At 39.8% G+C, this 19,397-nt stretch overlaps 1 protein-coding gene across 12 annotated transcripts in view; it reads left to right on the top strand.

Annotated features, from left to right (window-relative positions):
• Positions 1 to 19,005, top strand: part of LRRIQ3 (leucine rich repeats and IQ motif containing 3) — a 43,612-nt gene extending 24,607 nt beyond the window's left edge. For 7 of the 12 annotated variants that reach the window (XM_083448416.1, XM_083448413.1, XM_083448420.1 and 4 more), the window contains exons 6-9: positions 1,512 to 1,647; positions 7,892 to 8,612; positions 14,407 to 14,609; positions 14,696 to 15,017. In XM_083448416.1, coding sequence (XP_083304542.1) covers positions 1,512 to 1,647; positions 7,892 to 8,612; positions 14,407 to 14,605 — 1,056 coding nt within the window. In that variant the 3' untranslated portion in view covers positions 14,606 to 14,609; positions 14,696 to 15,017. Of the gene's footprint in view, positions 1 to 1,511; positions 1,648 to 7,891; positions 8,613 to 14,406; positions 14,610 to 14,695; positions 15,018 to 17,772; positions 18,020 to 18,074 lie in introns of those variants that run through there. The other 5 variants (XR_014513085.1, XR_014513087.1, XR_014513086.1 and 2 more) reach the window with 4 other exon arrangements.
• Positions 19,006 to 19,397: the final 392 nt, after the last annotated feature.

Below are 19,397 nucleotides of genomic sequence, written 5' to 3'. Positions count from 1 at the left end.
ATAGTCCTTCAGATATTAAAAGCTTCCCTAAACAGATGTCTCCTAAAAGTCTGATAGTTGTTTTTTTCCTTTGACATCTGGTGGGAGGGTGTTCCACAGGGCGGTGCCACTACCGAGAAGGCCCTCTGCCTGGTTCCCTGTAACTTCACTTCTCACAGTGAGGGAACCGGCAGAAGGCCTCAGTGCTGGACCTCAGTGTCCGGACAGAACGATGGGAGTGGAGACACTCCTTCAGGTATACTGGACCAAGGCCGTTTAGGGCTTTAAAGGTCTGCACCAACACTTTGAAATGTTCTTGGAAACGTACCGGGAGCGAATGTTGGCCTTTCAAGACTGAGGTCTCGGCACCGCTCCCAGTCAACAGTCTAGCTGCCGCATTCTGGATTAGTTGTAGTTGCCGGGTCACTTTCAAAGGTAGCCCCATGTAGATCACATTGCAGTAGATAGATAACTAGAGCATGCACCACAAGCAAGAGATAACTAGAGCATGCACCACTCTGGCGCAACAGTCTGCGGGCAGGTAGGGTCTCAGCCTGTGTACCAGATGAAGCTGATAGACAGCTGCCCTGGACACTGAATTAACCTGCACCTCCATGGACAGCTGTGAGTCCAAAATGACTCCCAGGCTGCGCACCTGGTCCTTCAGGGGCACAGTTACCCCATTCAGAACCAGGGAGTCCTCCACACCTGCCCGCCTCTTGTCCCCCCAAAACAGTACATATGTCTCATCAGGATTCAACCCCAGTCTGTTAGCCACCATCCATCCTCCAACCACCTCCAGACACTCACACAGGACCTTCACTGCCTTCACTGGTTCTGATTTGAAAGAGGTAGAGCTGGGTGTCATCTGCATACTGATGAACACCCAGTCCAAACCCCCTGATGGTCTCTCCCAGCAGCTTCATGTAGATGTTGAAAAGCATGGGGGAGAGGATAGAACCCTGAGGCACCCCACAAGTGAGAGCCTAGGGGTCTGAACACTCACCCCCCCCCCCACTTTCTGAACACGGATCTGGGTTTAACTAGAGTTCACTTGCACCTATGTGCTCATAAGCAGAGGACTTCAGTTTAGTCACCGCTGTAGTCATTTTAAAATGCCCCAAGAATAGCATATGATTCTGCTCAAACTGAGAATTTTCTTTGTTTGTTTGCACAGATAAAGCTAAGGTGCCCTTGCCAGCTACAAGCTGCAGAGAAATGCATCTTGGTGTAACAGATGATGAGTGAAAGGGTTGTTTAGTTTAAAAGCTGGAATTTATTCAAGGAGCATAGAGATGTGAGGTTGGAACAAGTATGCATTCATCCATGCAAACAGTGATGTTGCCTAGAGAGACAAATAATTTCTGAAGGAAGGGTAGAAAAGAAGAATTAGCATTTTTTTTACCGCATCATTAAATGGATAGCAATAAAGTTAGTAAAGAATATATAGCCAAATGAGTGTTGCTGATGGGAAGATTTTTGGAATATTGCTATAGCAATATCTCTGACAGATGAAATGTTGATTTTAACAGATTAAAGAAGTGAAAGATCTTAAGGAGCTTCATTTATATTTGAGAAGATTAAAATATCCCATTATCTCGACCTTACTCAGACTGGAAGAAAAGAAAAAAATGAAAGAAAAGAAATCCAAAAGCTCACCAAAGAAGGGTTAGTAACTTTTTTATAGCATGTGAAGGGAGGATATTTTAGGAGATGGTTATGACATTTCTGTACTGCATACAGACCTATGGATATCCTTACACTTTGATTTCTGACTATTATATTTAGTATTTATCTACTTTCATCTCAAAATGTACTTACTTGATTTTAGCTCTGATCTGTTTATTCTATTAGTGTTTCATCTTTCAGTGTTATGGACAGATATTTACACAGTATGTTTTTTCCCCAATTTGTAGTCAGGAAGGAAGTCTGTGGGCAAGTTTGCAATGCAATGACTAGAAATGTGCCATTCGATTTACAAAAATCTGCAGAATCTGAATGTTTGTGTCAACCCTCTCTGCAGTATTCAGGGAGGGATTGTTAACACATGGGTGCATTTCCTTAATAAAATGACAAGGACCTCTGCTAATTTCTTGAAAGTTGGCTTTGACATTGACGTATGAGACTGAAAACGTTTATTCATCCGTCATCGTCAGTGTCATTCACGTGGTGTCCGATTATTAACCACGGATGTCCTAGAGTTCCTCATTTGGAATATATTTTGCAGAACTCTATAGACTACAGGCCTCTGACGAAATGTTTGCAAGGTGTTGGGCATCTAGTCTGTACACAGAAACGTGTGATTATCTGCAGCACTGACTAGGGAGCACATGGTATTCCACACATAGCTATCATGATAAGACTGTTGTCTAGGACCATTCATATCTGGTGTGAATGTGCTATGTAATCTCAGAGCAATTCCAAGCTCTTATCATTACCCTCTTGATCACAGCTATAAGTACACTCATTGGTGGCCATTTTTCTGCATTTGTTTGTTTCTTTGAAAGCATCCATCGACAGTGTTGTGGCAGGTAGTGTAATGCTGGTCCTCAAATGGCTTTTCTCCCCATCCTCCTCCCTTGCAAGCATACTGTGGACATAGAAGCATTGCAGTGTTACAAATAGCACCCAACTAAACGGAAATGTGCCTTACTTTGATTCAGAATGGGTCACAGTTTCTTCTCTGATGGAAGAAAAGTTGTGTGATCTCTACCACACAACTTCTTTCCCCATCATCCTCCATTGCAAAGAATAAGTGGTCACTGACACATTGCAGTTTTATTATACATATATTATACATAGCAAAGAACAGAGCTTTAGTCCTATGCTCGCTGTCATGAGTGTTTGCACAGTGAACAGAGACCAAGATCTCTGCTTGTTTGGCAATGCTTTCTTAGTCTTGTTTTAAAAAACAGCCACATGTAAAGTGAGTGGATTACTGGAAACTCAGATTTTGTAGGCATGAAAGTGGCATTGTTGAGGCCACTGGAGCTGTTAGTTAGCTTTTACTGAAAACAGGGACGGACCAAGAATAAAATAGCTTTGGGGTCCTTGCCATGAGTAAAATGCAAGTCCATCTACCCTGATCTGTAGGCTAAAGCTGTCTCAACATATGAAAATTGAAAAACATGGGTTTTGATAAAGTGAAATATGTTTGTTTATGTTTTTGTTTTAAAAACCAGCTATGGAAAGTTGTCATTCTCAAGATTTCAGAACATTTTTGCCAGGATACTGGGTCCTCTTGAGGCCTTCAGACCACCGTGTGCTGGCCATCTCAGATTTAATGGATTCAGCAAATTTGAGTAGACAAAATGCCATTAGTATTATATAGAACCATTCCTACATAGCTGTTTTCATTTATTTTTATTAACATTTCCGTGCATAAAGATTTTTACTGATGTGCAATGTGGGTTTCATTATTAATCTTTTATGTTGTGTTAATGAAGAGGAAATTCTATGCATACAAATGTGCTTAAGTACTCTGCTTAGCAGTGTCTGACTGTGGTGGTTGAAGGATTTCTGGGTCATGGGGAGAAGTTATAGTTACATTTTCAGATTCATTGACACTGATTTTCATTATTTTTAACGACACCTTCTCAAGTCACCTTCTGAAAGCATATATTGTGTGGTTCATTGTGGCATGTCAAAACACTGTATTGTGACAATCCTCCAACAATCACTCAATAAAGTAGCTAAAAACATAACTGTTGCCAACACTGTCTAGCAAGGGCATTGGTATTTCTAATTGTGTTATTTTTGGTGACATTTCAGGGGGGCTTTTTATTTTCTTATAGATTGGTTTATGACACCTTTCCTACTCGCATAAGAATTCTTTCTACTTCCCTCAATAACTTTGATGATCCCCAATGGAGTGGCTTATCTTTAACAGTGTTTTCGTTATCTGCCACACTGCATTTCTACTGGCAAGTTTTAGATAATGGCCTGTTTAAATTTAACATCTCATATCCTTTTCTTGTGAGAAATATTCCAGTTTGATTCGGTTACCTTGGTGAGCTGTTTCGACTTAAATTTATTTAAACCTAAGAGAACATGGTATGGAACATCAGTGAGCTTGCAGTCTAAAGTCAGGCTAGTGTAGCTGACAGGAGGTGGTATGAAAAAAGGAAAGTTGTGTTGCTTCTGGAAAGGTACGGTTCAGGAAGAATGTTTTGAAGAAGGATTTGAAGCCATTCTGAGTGTAGTTTGACAGAGGTATAGATCGTTCCAGTTGCAGAGAGTGGCACAGAAATGGCACAGAAACATAAAATGGAAGCAGGTCGTTAACAAAGGCCAATAGCAGATGAGTTCAGGTGAAAATAGGGAATTGGGGAAACATTGGTACTGTTCGATACAGAGACAAGATGAAGGTTGTGTAAATTAAAAACATTACCAGCAAGATATTGTGTGAGTGGCAGAAAATGACTTGGAGCCAGCAATGCCAGATAGTTGTGACTTGGAAATAAGTGAACATGGTTCTTCTTCTGGTGTTCTACACAAGTCAGACCCATCTCACAGGTCACTAGTGAGAGAATTGATATCTGGAGTGATATGCGCAATAATAGAAGCAATAATAGATGCTTCCAGGTTTTGTGAATTTTCTTGCCTGTAGTTGCTGTTCTCACCTTGGGATTTAATTTTTTAAAACCCTGACCTATTGACAATGATTTATTCTAATTCCCATTTTATTCCTTGATTTCAATGAGAAATCATTATTATTTGGCTAAAATTATTCTGCTAAAAACCTCACAGTTCTAAGACATAGCATGTACATATTTATATGTATTGCATTTACAATATTATATGCATATTACATGCACATACAGTCCCACTTTTTTAAACTAACAGACACATAGGCAGATACATACATGAAATTGTATAAAATGTTTATGTATTAATACTTATAAAATCATGCTGCGGAAATATACCGTATTGGCCTGAATATAAGCCGCACCTGCAAATAAGCCACACCTTTAAAATTTGGCTGCTTGGGGGAGGATTGGAATCGGCGGGTGAGACATGCGCCGTTGCCACGCACTCCTGGGCTGCTTCCTGGTGGAGTGGGGGGAGCCACACCGCTCTGCCGGCGGTGTAAGGTCATGAATATTAGCCACACTTTGACTTTCTACAATTGGAATTTGGGGGGAAAGTGTGGCTTATATTCTGGCCAGTACGGTAGTATAGCATGGGAACTGATTTGTTAAAAATATTGTGTGTACAATTTTGCACACGCGCACAAATGCATATATATATTCACAAGCAACTTGGTGCTCAGCAGAAAAGGGGATCTGATGTGGGGAAAGCTTGATTGGGTCAGAACCACCAAATTCCAACCGCTTCCTCTCTATCTCTGATGTTGTTCTTGCCTGCTCCTCACAATGACTTTGCAGCTTCCTGAGCTGGGAAGAAGCGGCAGCAGCTTTTTGCGCACCAGAAAATGCATGCTTTGCCATTGGCATTTCAAATTTGTCATGTCGGCTGGTATCCACTAGCCTGGAAATCGGTGAAGACACTGCCTTCTAGTTGTGTGTCACAGAAGCTAGAACCATCTCAGAGGTCACCAGTAAAAAGATTCATATCTAGTGTGCTATGCGCAATAGACTTAATGTCATGTGCTTCAGCATTGTTATTCACCAACAGAGATGACATTATTCACTGACCTGCACTTTCTTATACCTTCCTACCCATCATTAGGCTAGCCTAACCTGCAGAAGCCTTTTATCTTGGGAACATGGGAAAATGGGATCTAAAACTTCTTCAGTTAAATGGCATAATGCTATGGGCTTCCTTGATATTGCACTATGCTTGATTTAGATTGTTTCCTAATGGGTTATCCATTTCAGTATAGCATATGCTTATAGAAAAGTACCTTCATTAATTACAAGATACTTCTGGGGAAACAATAGATTTGTAACTCCCTTCACAAACTTGTTTATTAATGTATTATATTTAAGCTGGTTAGCATTTGCATGTCAGTTTCCCCCAGTCATTTTAAATTTGATTATGAATGATTGGGTGCAAAGTCATAGGTAGGTGAATCGACAGGAAACCAGATGTGACCAACCAAATAATAAATTGCTTACTTTTGATAAGGGCCAAGATCCAAAGAATTATCCACCCAGTTCCCTAAACTCAAAGAGGCTTGGCCTTATGCACATTCTTAAATTGGAGCTCTTCTAAAGCGGTTCACAAATCAATCAATATCATTAATTCTGCCAGCACTATAAGTATGCTGGGAGGCCAATAGGTATGTGTTAGCTTTTCAGTCTGTTTAAATAATTTCAAGAAGCCATCCTCAGTTTCCCCCCCAGCAAGGAGGTCATGTAATAGATTGCACAATCCTTAAAGGGTTATTATAACAAATCTGGCAGGAAGAAGTGTAGAGATGTATGCCAGTGGGTTATACTGTACCACACATCTTGGATAAAAGCGGTCTTTCTGTCTCTTCCTGGCATGCTGTTCACAGTTTTACCAGAACAGACCTTGTTTTGTTAAAACAAATACCTTGTTTTCTATTTTAAAAAGCAGGTGGGTGAGACCGGAAGTGTTTTTTTGTCCCCCCCCCCCAAATGTGGTTTGATTTCAAACTCCACAGGCAAAGGAAGCAGGGTTTGCAAGAGCTGCCCAATCAGCTGATTGGTAGACCCTGCAAGGATTGCTTTCAGCAGGGATTGGCTCCATTTGGGAGCTCTTGCACCAGATTTTAAGGCCGCTGATTACAAACCCTGCTTGCCAAGTAACAACTGGGAGCACACTTTAAGGCTCTCAGTTGTTCCTTTTCGGCTAAGTCTTTGTCTTTCCCACACCTGATGTCAACATTTTGAGGGGCAGGTGAATGTGGCTCGGGGGAAACCGCCTTGTGAGCCAATTTAAGAACCTTGCTGGGCCTAATAAAGCACACAGGCTGGAGGTACCCTTGCCGCAGATATAAAAAGAACAGAATGAGCAGAAATAATAAGTTACAGTTGAGAAAAGCGAAATGAAATTTAGCGTGCTCATTTTCCTTATTTGCGTGCTTGGTCTTTGGCAGTGGTATACCAATGTAATATCAGATTTGGCTTACCATCAAGTGGAACAGTTTCCCAGACTAGCAACTTTGCAGGGGTGTTTTCAGCACAATCTGCTCCCCGTCATCCCTCCCTTATCCATTCTTGCTGTTGTCATTCCGAAACAGCCCCTTCCTTTTTCATTTTCACCCCCCTGTGTCTTTATTAGGCTGTAAATCTGTCACCTCTGTATATTGTACCTAATGTTGAATGAAAGTCTTATTTAATAGGGGGAGGGGAGAATATATCTTCTTCTGTTACTGTTTCCTTCCTCTCTTGAGCATGCAACATTCTCATGCATATTTGAACCTAGCAAATGAACAATTGAGGGATGTGGGGCAGCTACTGGCTAAGATGAGTGGAAGAAACATTTCACTCTATGGCAAGGTTGGAGAAGATGAAAAAAGTACCATCGTATTCTAGGATAAGCTGTTGTCAAGGGTTAGTGGGGATATATGGTAGGCCTTGAAGGGCACAGCTGGCTTGGGCAAGCAAAGAACTAGTGCAGGGTTTTCCAAACTTGGTTCGCCAGCTGTTTTGAGAGTACAATTCCCATCATCTCTGACCAATGGTCCTGCTGCTAAGGATGATGGGAGTCGTAGTCCAAAACCAGCTGAAGACCCAAGTTTGAGAAACCTGGAACTAGTGCAAGGATAGCCATTTATCCAGGGTTCCATCTTTGCAAGCCTCATAAGTATGTCCCTGAAGCAGTTGGAAGAATTTTGTAGACTTTCCATTATTTGGTTCTTTGGATAGGATTTGCTTCTTTATTTTAAAATGCTATATTGTAATTTTGTTAATGAAAACTTTAATACATTGAAAATATTTGGGGAAATACTAATGTAATTGTTGAACTGTTTTATGTTCAGAGCACTTGGGCTGGAAGGAACCTGAAGTGAAATCTGATGAGATGGCAATGAAATTCAGGCTTTCCATACGTAGAATGCATTTTTATTCATTGCATGATGAGCTGCAGTCGTGTCGAGAGAGAGACAAAGAAAATTTTGACGCTGTACATGACTTGCGTTACTTCATGCAGCCTATAACTCCAACTAAGCCTATTCATGAGCCAGCGAGCATAGATAAGAGGACCTTTGCTAAAGCATTTGGAGCTGTCAGACTTCGCCCCTTGTGTGCTATTGATAAAGCATACTTGGAAAGTCAAAAGTTGGATGTTGGGCTTAAAAAGGAGCGGCATGTCATGCGGATGCAGATTATTAAATGTGAAGTTACAGACTACATCCATCGTTTACAGGAAAATAAAATTGAGAAAGTTCAGATGGAAAACGAAGAGGGAAAGCTCATGACTAAAGATATTCTGGGAGAGCAGAAGAACAAAAGATCAAAGTCAATTAATAAACTGAGGCAAAACTATACCAATTTTGTAAACATCAAGAAGAAAAAGACATTTGAAAATACATTTGTTCAGCGCTTCAGCACTCAACATCTTTCTTTGACAACTGGCTTATTAAGAATGGATGGATGGAGGAATAATGAAGAATTTGTGAAAGAACGAAAAGTTGTAGTTAGAGGAATTATAGAAGAACAGAAGCAGCGAAGAGAGATGTTCGAAAATTTCCGTGAGGAGAGGTAAGTTTGCTTTTCTTAATTATTCACTGCACATAAAGCTTTGAAGTTCTCACAAATTTATAGATAGTCTTCAAGGATAGTTCTTGTGGAAAACTGGAACCCCCAATAAATAAATATTTATATCCTGATTTTCTGTGTCATTGTCCAAGATGCCTAAAGTGGCTAATATATATAATATATATATTAACAAGAGAGAAGCACAGACAATAGTCAAACTTTTAAAACCAAGGGGGTAGTGATTCACAAGCTAGCCAGTGAATTTTCACTTGGTCTTTATTTTTAAAACAAATAAATGCAATTGAGGTCATATTAATCTCCAGGGATAAGGGACTCCCACAGCTTCATCTGATGATGAATGAGACATGATCCAGGACCCCTCTCACTGATGTGAGTGGAAGGGCAAACTTCTATGTAAATCATCCACTACGTAGGTGCCAACTCCCTGGCGAGCACCCACAAAATTCCTCATGAATGGGCCAGGCACCCACAAATTAGGTGCCAGGGCCATGTACGCTGGCACCCCTGATCCACTACATCCATTCTAATTCTGCTCTTTGTTTTCTTATAGGTCCAAAGCAATTCCCCCACCCACCCAACCAACCCAGTCTTCTCCAAGTTAAAAAGCTTAACCCAGTGTATTCCAGCTCTTTTTTTACTTCTACTAATGACCAGACTTCAGACGTTTCCTGATATGTGTGTGGGTGTAAAGAGAGAACTTAGGAAGCTCACTGATACCAGGAAAGTGCTCATTTAGGCCACTATTGCCTGTGCACACTGACAGTGACTCTCCAGGATCTCAGGCAAAGCTATTTCCTATCACCTCCTATCTGAGATCCTTAAACTTGGAGATGTCCTGGGGCACCTGCCTGATAAATAAGCATAAACAGAATATTTTCCACCTCGGTTTTTATTAATTCAAATTTAGGAAAAACACCTTAAATGTGGCACCTTAAATGTTAAGACATGTTGTTATAGGATAAGTTTTTATGAGCTAGACCTTCTGGAAACTGTCACATTTAGGAAGTATGTGTGCAATACATACATATATAAACACCTTCACAGCACGCATACCCCAAACTGTTCTTTTCCCCTAGAGAGATGGAGAAGTTTATCTCTAGAAGTTGAGATAAAAACAGATCTTGCCCCCTCCCATGATACTGCACTCAACAGCATCTGGATAAGCTGATAGGATTTACCCTTCCCAAACTGAGCCCTTAGCTGTAATACCTTTACTTTCTCTCACAGAAATCAATGGAAGCTATTTAGTTTTATGTAGGAAAGCAAAGGTGTTGAGGTGGAAGAAAAGCCTAGCTTTCAAGTCACATGATACTGCCCTCCATGACTGAGGAGAATATTTTCTCCCACCTTAACGTTATCACCTCACTTTAAGTTTCTCCATAAAAGATAATGGAAAGCTCTTCATTCTTATTCTGACAAGTGCTCAAGAAGAGACCTTCTAGGTGAGACCAAAGACCTATTTAGTCCAGCAAGATGCCTATGGGAAGCTGGCAATCAGGACATGAGTGCAGTAGCCTTCTCCTGCTGTTGTTCCCCAGCAAATCATATTCAGAAGCATGCTGTTTCTGATCCTGAAAGGTGATATCCAGCCATCGGTACCCTTATCCTGCGTGGATTTGTCTAAGGTCGCAATTCAAACCTTCCCCTGCATCCCTGACACATGCAGCTCCTAGGCCAGAAGGTGGGAGAGGCAGGCAGATTTCTGCGCCAACCATGGTTGAAGTGGAACTTCCTTAGGATCCAATGGAACCTGGGCCAGCCCAGCCACTCCTTCAGAATGCCCCGCTTCAGGGCTTTCCATTGGTTATCAGCATCTTCCATTGGTTATCAACATGAGCAGGCATCTTGTTGATGACCATGCACTCAGAGGCTTAGCTAAGAAAACAAGGCAGAGGGACTCCACCCATTCCAGCCCTCCCCACAGCCTCCTGTAAGAGAGGTTGGATTGTTCTGTAATTATTTTTAAAGCTGTCTTAAATGACTATCGCTGTATCTTTTGGTGACAAATTAAATTATTATTAGAAAACAGTGTCACAGTGTTGAAACCCAGAGTTCTCAACTGATATGCTTCATAAAGTGGCATTCTCATGGGAATCTGATGGGTCCTTATTTGGCATTCTCTATGTCATGGATATAGGATGAGCATTCTAGTAAAAAAAAAATCATCCTAAGAAATGTTCCTCAATATTGATTTTGACAGGGCGAAAGTATTCATTTCAAAAGCAGTTCAAGGCAGTGTGGGTATCTTTACAACATGCACTATGTGTTCAGGTCTATACCAAATTAATTTATTTTGAAATTATTTATTTTAGTTAAATCTTGCTTTACTTTTTTCAACATGCCAAGTTTCTGCTGAAATTTATAGTACTACTGATAATATTCTTGGCCTAGATCCCCCCCCCCTTTTGTACAAAATGAATATCTAGCTAGGAATACTATCTTATCAAGTCATGGTTGTACCCCTTAGATAAGGTTTAGGAAGCCTTGAACATGAAGGCTTGGATGTAGCAAATAATATATTTTATCAAAAAGCCATATGTAGTTTGCAAGAATTCTTGACATCACCTAATTGCATTTACTAGCAGCTGTGATATAACATTGTTTTTCTTTATTTTGAAAGGCATACAAACCTAAAGCAAGTGTGTGTTTTTCAAAAGTAGTTTGGAAAGAGGAAATTTGAGTGACTTGTGTTTTCTGTTTCCCTACTTCTGTTTTAACATGGAATTTGGAAACCTCAGATATTCCCCTGGTAGAGCTGTCAGAATACCATGTCATGTATTACAACAATAGAGCCAAAGGAAACAGAAGCATGAGCCACTCACCCTTCCTCTGAGTTAATCCACACCAGAGTTCAGTGTCTCTATATTTTATTTTTCATGGCACCTGCACAACATTCTCCTCATCAAAGGGGGGCCTACACTTTCCCTATGCTGAATGGGGATATTTCTGATCCACAGATAATCGGATAAGGGAAGAAAATGCAATATAAAAATGTATGTTAGTCAGTTCTGAAGCCACTGAAGCACATTTCATGGGTCTGCTTCTTTTACATGTGTGCTGACAGATTGCTGGGTGCGGTCTTATTGCCATACCCCTTACTTCCATTTTGTTTTCATCAGCCCAAAGGAAAGATGCAGCTCTGTTGCATTGGCTGTTCCTGAAGGTGCATTTGCGGTATTTTTATTTTACAATAAGCTCTTTTGCAGAACTGCTCCTGTATAGAGCAGCTATAGTAAAATGAAAATTAGATTTGTCTCTGCAGGTAGAGGAGGCAGGAAATGGGAATGAAAGGAAGGAGCAGCCTTTCATGTGTGTGACTCTAAATCCTTGCCTGGCTTGGAGCAATGCACATTTATTTATTTTTCTGACTGTTTTTTTTTGTACAAATCTGGCCTATTTGTGTTTTTATTCCTTTTTTTAAGCTGTACTTGCATAGCTAAACAAATACCTGCAGTCATTCCCTCAAGACAGACATACACTTGTGTGTGTGTGTGTGCGCGCACACACACACACACACACTTTTGTGCAAATCTGGTATGTTGGAAAACTTGTATTCCAAAAATAAAGTACGTTAAGCAGTGCATGCACCTGTGCACAAGCTCACATGAGATCTCTGGTTTCCAGATCTTATGGTGAGTAGAGAAGTTCTTATCAATGGAAGGAATCAATTCACAGCACAGTTGTATCCCATGAAGCACCACCACTGTTATGGACAGGAAACAATGAGGTCGATTTCAGAAGCACACAATTGAAAACGCTGAAGCGTGGATGAAGGTTCTGAAACACGCACACAGAAACAGCAACCCACTTACACACGAATGCCACAGTTTGGACACAGCCACTTTCTAATGTCAGAGTACTTGCAGTTCTATCCGACAAACTGACTCAGGGCGCTTCCAGACTGTCACTGTTTTCAAGTAGGATTCAGTCACATACTGGCAAATTCAGGTTGCACAATTAAAGTTGTTTTGGAGTTCTTGTGCAACAACAACAACAACAATAATAATAATCCGTCAACACATCCGCCCCCACCCCCCAATATTGGACTTTGGTGCCATGTAAAGTCATGGGGGAAAGCACCAGAAATTGTGGGATAACAGTTGGCTTGATGCAAAGTCCACCAAGCTCCCTGCAAGCTGAATGAATGCTTAATAAATGGCCAACATTGTCTTCTCTCTCTGCAAACAAATAATCATGAATGCTCAATGAACAGATCATGTGGAAACAGCCTCTGTAGGAATATTTTTTGTTTTTGTTTTAAGTGGGTGCACTTTTCTGTTAGTTTCTTGCTTGGTTTACCCTTCAGCTTCTGTATCCTTGCTAACAACAAAGACTTGCATGTCAGATTAGGCCTATTTACAACTGAACAATTTTAATGTCTTTAAATTGTGACATTTGTGACACCTGGGCAACCGTGCTGTTTTCAGCAGGTTCCCCATTTGCCTGGCTGAAGTCGGTAGGTGATCTTTTGCTAAAATGCAATACGAATTGGCACACTTTTCTTCTCTTCTTGTTCCTTAGTGATAGGAAACATGCACAATAGTTAGATTTCTTTATTTGCTGGTTATTTTGTAGAGAACGCATTAAGTTAGTACCTAGCCTCGCCTGCATTTATTGTTACTTTGGGGAAAGAAAGTTAATAGAACGCTGATGTCGTGTATCAAATTAAAAATCAAGCGTAGGACCATAAAGGTGAATTTAATTAACTGAATGCTATTGTTATATCTTTGCATAGCTGATTACAATTTAATAGTGAAGCAAAGGGTGGATTGAGGCATCAGTTTCACTCTTGATTGATATAGTTTCTCATTCAATATATTTCACTTTTATGTATCTTTCTACAAAAGATTGTTATGCCTATGGATGTTTCACATTTTTTTAAATTTAAAAAGTCTCATTTTATGGCACCATACATGACACAGAATGGCAGAGACATAGCTCATCCACAGTAGCATTTCTCCAGTTCCCACCCCCTAAATTTATGTAGTGCATTTTTATCCCTCCTTTCTTCCTTCGAGGAACTCAAAGTGGCCTACATAGGGAGCCTCCCATCCAAGTATTGACTAGATTCATACAGTGGTACCTCGGGTTACATATGCTTCAGGTTACAGACCCCGCTAACTCAGAAATAGTATCTCGGGTTAAGAACTTTGCTTCAGGATAAGAACAGAAATCGTGCTTTGGCAGTGCGGCGGCAGCAGGAAGCCCCATTAGCCAAAGTGGTGCTTCAGATTAAGAACAGTTTGAGGTTAAGAACGGACCTCCGGAATGAATTAAGTACTTAACCCGAGGTACCACTGTATATGCTTTGCTTCAGCATGGTGGCTGCATCGTGCCTTGGGACCATTGCCTTTAAAAGGCAACTGAAAGGCACAGGAAAAGACTGGTTGGAATGGAATATCGTTGGAAAATTGTAACAGTGCACCCAAGCCATATTGCATCCACTAAACTACCAGAGTTTAGAAAAGAATTTTGAGACTGGGAGCGAAAAACCGTGGTGTGCTCTGTTGTGTGCTCTGTTGTGTGCTTGCTTGTCTCACATTTATTGCCCAACACTTATAAAGATGGTGTGATAGTTTCAATGTGGCCTGTTTCTTTAAGTGAAGAAGTGAAAAAACAAATATACATTGAACTTAGGTATGTTGCCAAGTGCCATATTATTCTATAGAATGTGTAGATGGGGGGGGGGGAACAGAGTCAAGATTTGGGTTTTTGACTCAAGGACAGACAAGAGCAGTTTAGAAGTGGTGATGAGGCTTCTTTTTCCCTCCTCCAGGCAAGATATGATGCAAAGACAAAACACAGATGAAAAACAGTTTAGGAACTGTGTGGCCCATGAAATGGCGAGAGAGAGATACAGGCAAGCCAAGGCAAAGGTTGAAGCCATCAAGCAACCCAGACAGATGGCGCTGTACTCCTTGCCCGTGATTGGCAGTTCTGGCACTGCAGTGCCTGTCATAGAGTACGATGGCTAAGATGGTAAGGTGTATAATATGGCAAGTGGAAAGAAGGCCAATTGCAACTGGTTCTTTGAATGATCTAGATGAAGCTTCGTTGTCTTACAGGTTTGGAATCTGTTTCTGTTGGTAATGATTTTGAAACACAAGCCAGAAAAAGACAATTTGATGAGCAGATCGACTACAACATTTGAAGTATTTCAGTATATCCACGTGAGAAAGAAAACAGCTGTAGCCTGTTGTGCTAATTGTTTGCAAATGTTGACTTTTAAGTGGCAAACATTTCAAGCGTACATACAGTTACCTCTGTATTTAGCTTTAAAATTAAATTATTCAATGCCATATAAAAATAATTGGGGAAGAATTCACTGGTTGTTAATGTAGCCAAGTAGCATGAGTGCAATTAAATATGTTGACTACACTTATTGCAGACAGGACTGCTGGAGCTTTGCCTCAGTGATTCCTTCGTAACTGTATATACAACAATGCCATAAGCCATTAGCTCTCGATAGAATGTATTTTCAGTTGCTCTCTGGCTATGCCTTAATGCAATAATTTGGTCCCAGCTGCTAACTTTCATTAACACGCTGTGTACTTTGATTAGTTTCATTAGCTGCTTTCCTATGTGTAATTAATTATGCTTCTAGTTGATTCTACTTTAATTCTTTGTATATATATTTCTCCATGTGTATTGAGCCCAGGGAGAGCAGACTTGGGCAGTTGCTGGAAGAGGTGTGGAGTCTTTACTTGCTCCTCTCAGCTCAGTTACAGAAGTTGGGATGAGGTTTTCTTTTACTTTAGTTGTTACATCTGACACTGGAGACACACAGTAGCTTTTAAGAGAACTGGGGCCAAACTACATGTGACACCATTCACATTCACAACTAACAGTTTCTTGCATTGCACATTTACAATGTAAGAAAAACAGTGACACTTTCTTGTTACTTATCATTGTCTCTCATCAGAAGAAACAGACGTAGACTTTAATGTTAGTTTTATATGTGTTGTTTCACATTTCCAAAGGAAATGGCAACTTCTTACAGGCAGCTCTCCATTACGCGGGGGTTACATTCTGAGGCACCTTGGGTTTAAGTGAAACCGTGTTTATTGGGAATACCATTGAAAAAGCCTGCAAACACCACATTCACTCTCCCAAGTCGTCCTTGCTCAGACTCCCAACACTGCACAGGCCTCAAAGGCCGGTGCAAGTGCTTGTGGGATTACACTTGCAAAAGCTCGTGAGATTTCTGGACACTGTCTTTGTGCCATTTTGCCCCTTTTCATGCCATTTCTGGGTTCGTGGGGATGCACACCAGCGTGGTCGTACGTGCTTGAATGGGCATAAATGGGGAGTTGCCTATATTTGAAAGCTCTTGTGCTAATTTACACTGGGTCCCCACCACCAACATGGACTCAGGCTGGACTTGCTCTCTTATAGCCCATCTGCTTCAACTTGTGGGACACCTATCCTATTAACAGGGAGATTACAAGATAGAGCAGAGTTGGAACAATCTCTTTCCTCAGACAAATCCATGCCCATTTTTCTTCAGAAATCGTTGGCCCATTTATTCCAACAAGCATTTGAAAGACTGTGCTGATGCTCCTAATGGTTCTCCCCAACACACATATTTTGATTGCTATGGGTATTTTTAAATCAAGGAAACTGCTTCCTTTAAAAAAGGAAAAAAAGAAATCCACTCTCCCACAATAAGTCCCTTGCTCTCCTTTGGAGAAAGTTGTGTAGCGCAGACCTTTTTACTGTTCTAGTCTCTTATAAAATTTACAATCAAATATCTTTGTTAAATGAATGCTTTCCTTTAACCTTTCTTCTGATTTGTTTTCCAACATTTTTCACATACAATTGCTAGTAGCTTTTTGCATTATTTTCTACTAGGGATGGAGGAGAAATTTTATTCAGTGCATATCTAGAGCCTAATAATCTATCAAATACACACTTTCTAAAACATTGCAAACTGAAACATTGTTATCCTTTGGAATTTGCACCTATCCAAATTTAGCAATTGGTTCCCCAACCAACATTTGCAAAAATGCACATAAGTAGGGGAAAGTGTGCCTTAAAAGTTGAAAATTACATATATAAAGCATTATATTAGGGGAAATTTCTTGCAAAAAATGTTTGCATTCCACAAAACTGCATATGAAAATGTGTTTATTATGAGAAATTCACACTAATATGCTGATAATTATTGTGAGAGGTTTATTTCATTGCAAATTGCTGCAGAAATGTGGAGAAATGAATTTAGGATTGGAAAAATTAGAAACTTAAGAGAACCAAAATTGCCTTCATCCCTAATTTCTATTCTTAAACACACCTTGTACTTGTATTAAAAAAGATTTGTCCCCATAACATCCATATTGCTATTTTGCTATGGCTGCCCCACTAGTCTTGTTGGCAGCTCATAATTAGCACTTTCTTTTCTTTTTTGCTATTAATTGAATAAAACTGTTACTTACATTTCAGATTTTTAGACACTAGTCCTTTACCTCCCTGCCACTCAGCTACACAAATTCTAATTATTGTCACGAAATACAATTCTAAAAAGCATATGTCTCCTGGGTATCTCAATCTCTGCAGAATTTCCTACACATTTTGCACCCGTGCCATTTCTGCAAGTATTTTATCTACGCAGAAGATTATTTCCCCCTCTCTTATTCCTGGGCTTGTAGTCCTGATAAAGAACTTTTCATGTTCAACCTTATTGGAGGTTGGTGACTGCCACTTCTTCTTATCCATTTCTCTGCATCTAAAGAAAGGGACAGACCCATATATTATAAAGGTCTTTATCAGGGTATGAGCAAAAGAGAAGAGCACACAATAATTCTGGGAACAGGCTGTTGAGGCCAACAATATTTTGAGTTTAAATAATTATTTGGGGGCAAATGAATCAGTTTCATTAAGAGGCATCAAAAGCAATCATGCAAGATCTCTGTTAAAGGAGCCCCTACTGACTGGCCAGTTCTCTCTCTCTCTCTCTCTCTCTCTCTCTCTCTCTCTCTTTTTTTTTGGTACTTCTATCAAATGTATCCAGTATCTGAATAAAATGACAGTGGTCAAACCAATTCCCACTGTTTTTGTGGAGACTGTGCTTCATAAATCCCACTCTTTCAATCATAAGCCAGCATACTTCTTCTGTGAACTAATTATTGTTGCTTTTTTCCTGTAGAGCAGCAACAGAATATTTTCCCAGCCCTTCTCATTTTCTGTCTCTAAGGTGAAGCTAAACTGACGTATTCTGAAGCTAGATTTCATTGTTTGTGCCATGCTTAGTTGCAACTGTTGTGAGTTATTGTTTGCTGTTACAGAGAGCCATAATGAATTGTTACATTTTGACACCTGTCTTTCAATGTTTTCTATTCCAATCTACCAGTTTATTTATAGTCTACTCCACAGCTTGTTATTAAACATGTTTTTAAAATAATACAAAGACAGTATTCATGAATAATTTCCCTCTCTCTTTGTTTCAAGAGAATCTTACCTGGACATGAAAAATGGATATGTGAATATGGGATCTGTCCATGGTGAAAAAGTGTCTGAAATGTGTAGAAAATCAAAGTCATACCTAATAACACCAAAGAGAACTGTTTATGTGAATTATTGGAGATTTTTAAAAATCCATCTGCAAGAGACTGACCAGATACAGCATTCTGCAAAAAATACCAGCTGCTATTTGTGTCATGAAGAAATAATCAATCAATCAATCAATCTTTATTCCTGTCAAAGACCAGACAGCATGAAGAAATAACAAAATTTAGATATATATTTATAAATAATTTGATACATGTTGTTCATTTTTTAAAATCAATAACCAGCTATATCTAAATGTACAAATGTTCCATTTCCACAATTCACTGTAATTTTAAGTAACAATTGGGAAAAAGGAAAATGTATGAAATAGTGGAACAGAAAAGGTATTAGATATGTTGTCATGAACTACATAAGGAGTGCCCATAGTGAAGAAGGAACAGACTGCTGTTTGAATGCCTTCGTGGCCTGGTTGATTTCTTTGTAGTGGTTATGGATATGGTGAATCTGGCCTGCTTTAGTTTGGTGAAGATGGTCTGTGACATACTTTGCAAACAAAATCTGTTATTCCTACTGCTACCATAGTGCCAGACCTCTCAGAAGGAGATATTCACATTTTTGTCATATATTATTAGTGCCCATTAGATCTTTAGGTTGTGCTCTGCTCTTTGAGCCATTCATCCTTGGCCATCAGAAGTATATCTTTCATATGACAATGTTCTAAACGTGATAGATTTCATTGATAAGCTAACCCTTAACGTGTCTTCTACCCAACACTTTGTTTTTTGGGTAAGGTTGTTGTACATCCCCACTTGCATTCCAAGCATTCTTTGTTAATATTGGATAATGAGCAATAAAATTGTGGTTTGCATAATCCCTGGCTCCATACCATGGCTTCTAATGTGTGTGTCTCTAAGAAGTAGTATTAATGACTAGAAGAAATTTGATTGTGTTGGATCTTTGCCTTGCTAAGAAATAACAGAACAATCTGAGGGAAACTGAGAGCCACTGTGGAAGTTAACATTTCCCAAATAGTGTCCTGTACCTGTGCTGGAACTGGTGGTATTAATGGATACAGGTTTTTCTGTGTTCCAATATGTGGTTTATTTGGTGTCTTCATTGTGTTTTGCTCAACAGAATGTGGATTTCTGTAACTGGTCAAGCTACTAATGGCTTAAATAAAGCTAGATGTTGCATGGGAAATGCAGCACAGGGTGGACACTTCCTTTTTTCAAAAAACAGATTATATGTCCCATAGAAAAAGAC

This window comes from Podarcis tiliguerta, assembly GCF_965153285.1.
Source record: "Podarcis tiliguerta genome assembly, chromosome: 6".
Classification (NCBI taxonomy): domain Eukaryota; kingdom Metazoa; phylum Chordata; class Lepidosauria; order Squamata; family Lacertidae; genus Podarcis; species Podarcis tiliguerta.
The sequence above is the reverse complement of the archived record's forward strand: the minus strand, read 5'-3'. Positions and strand labels throughout refer to the sequence as shown.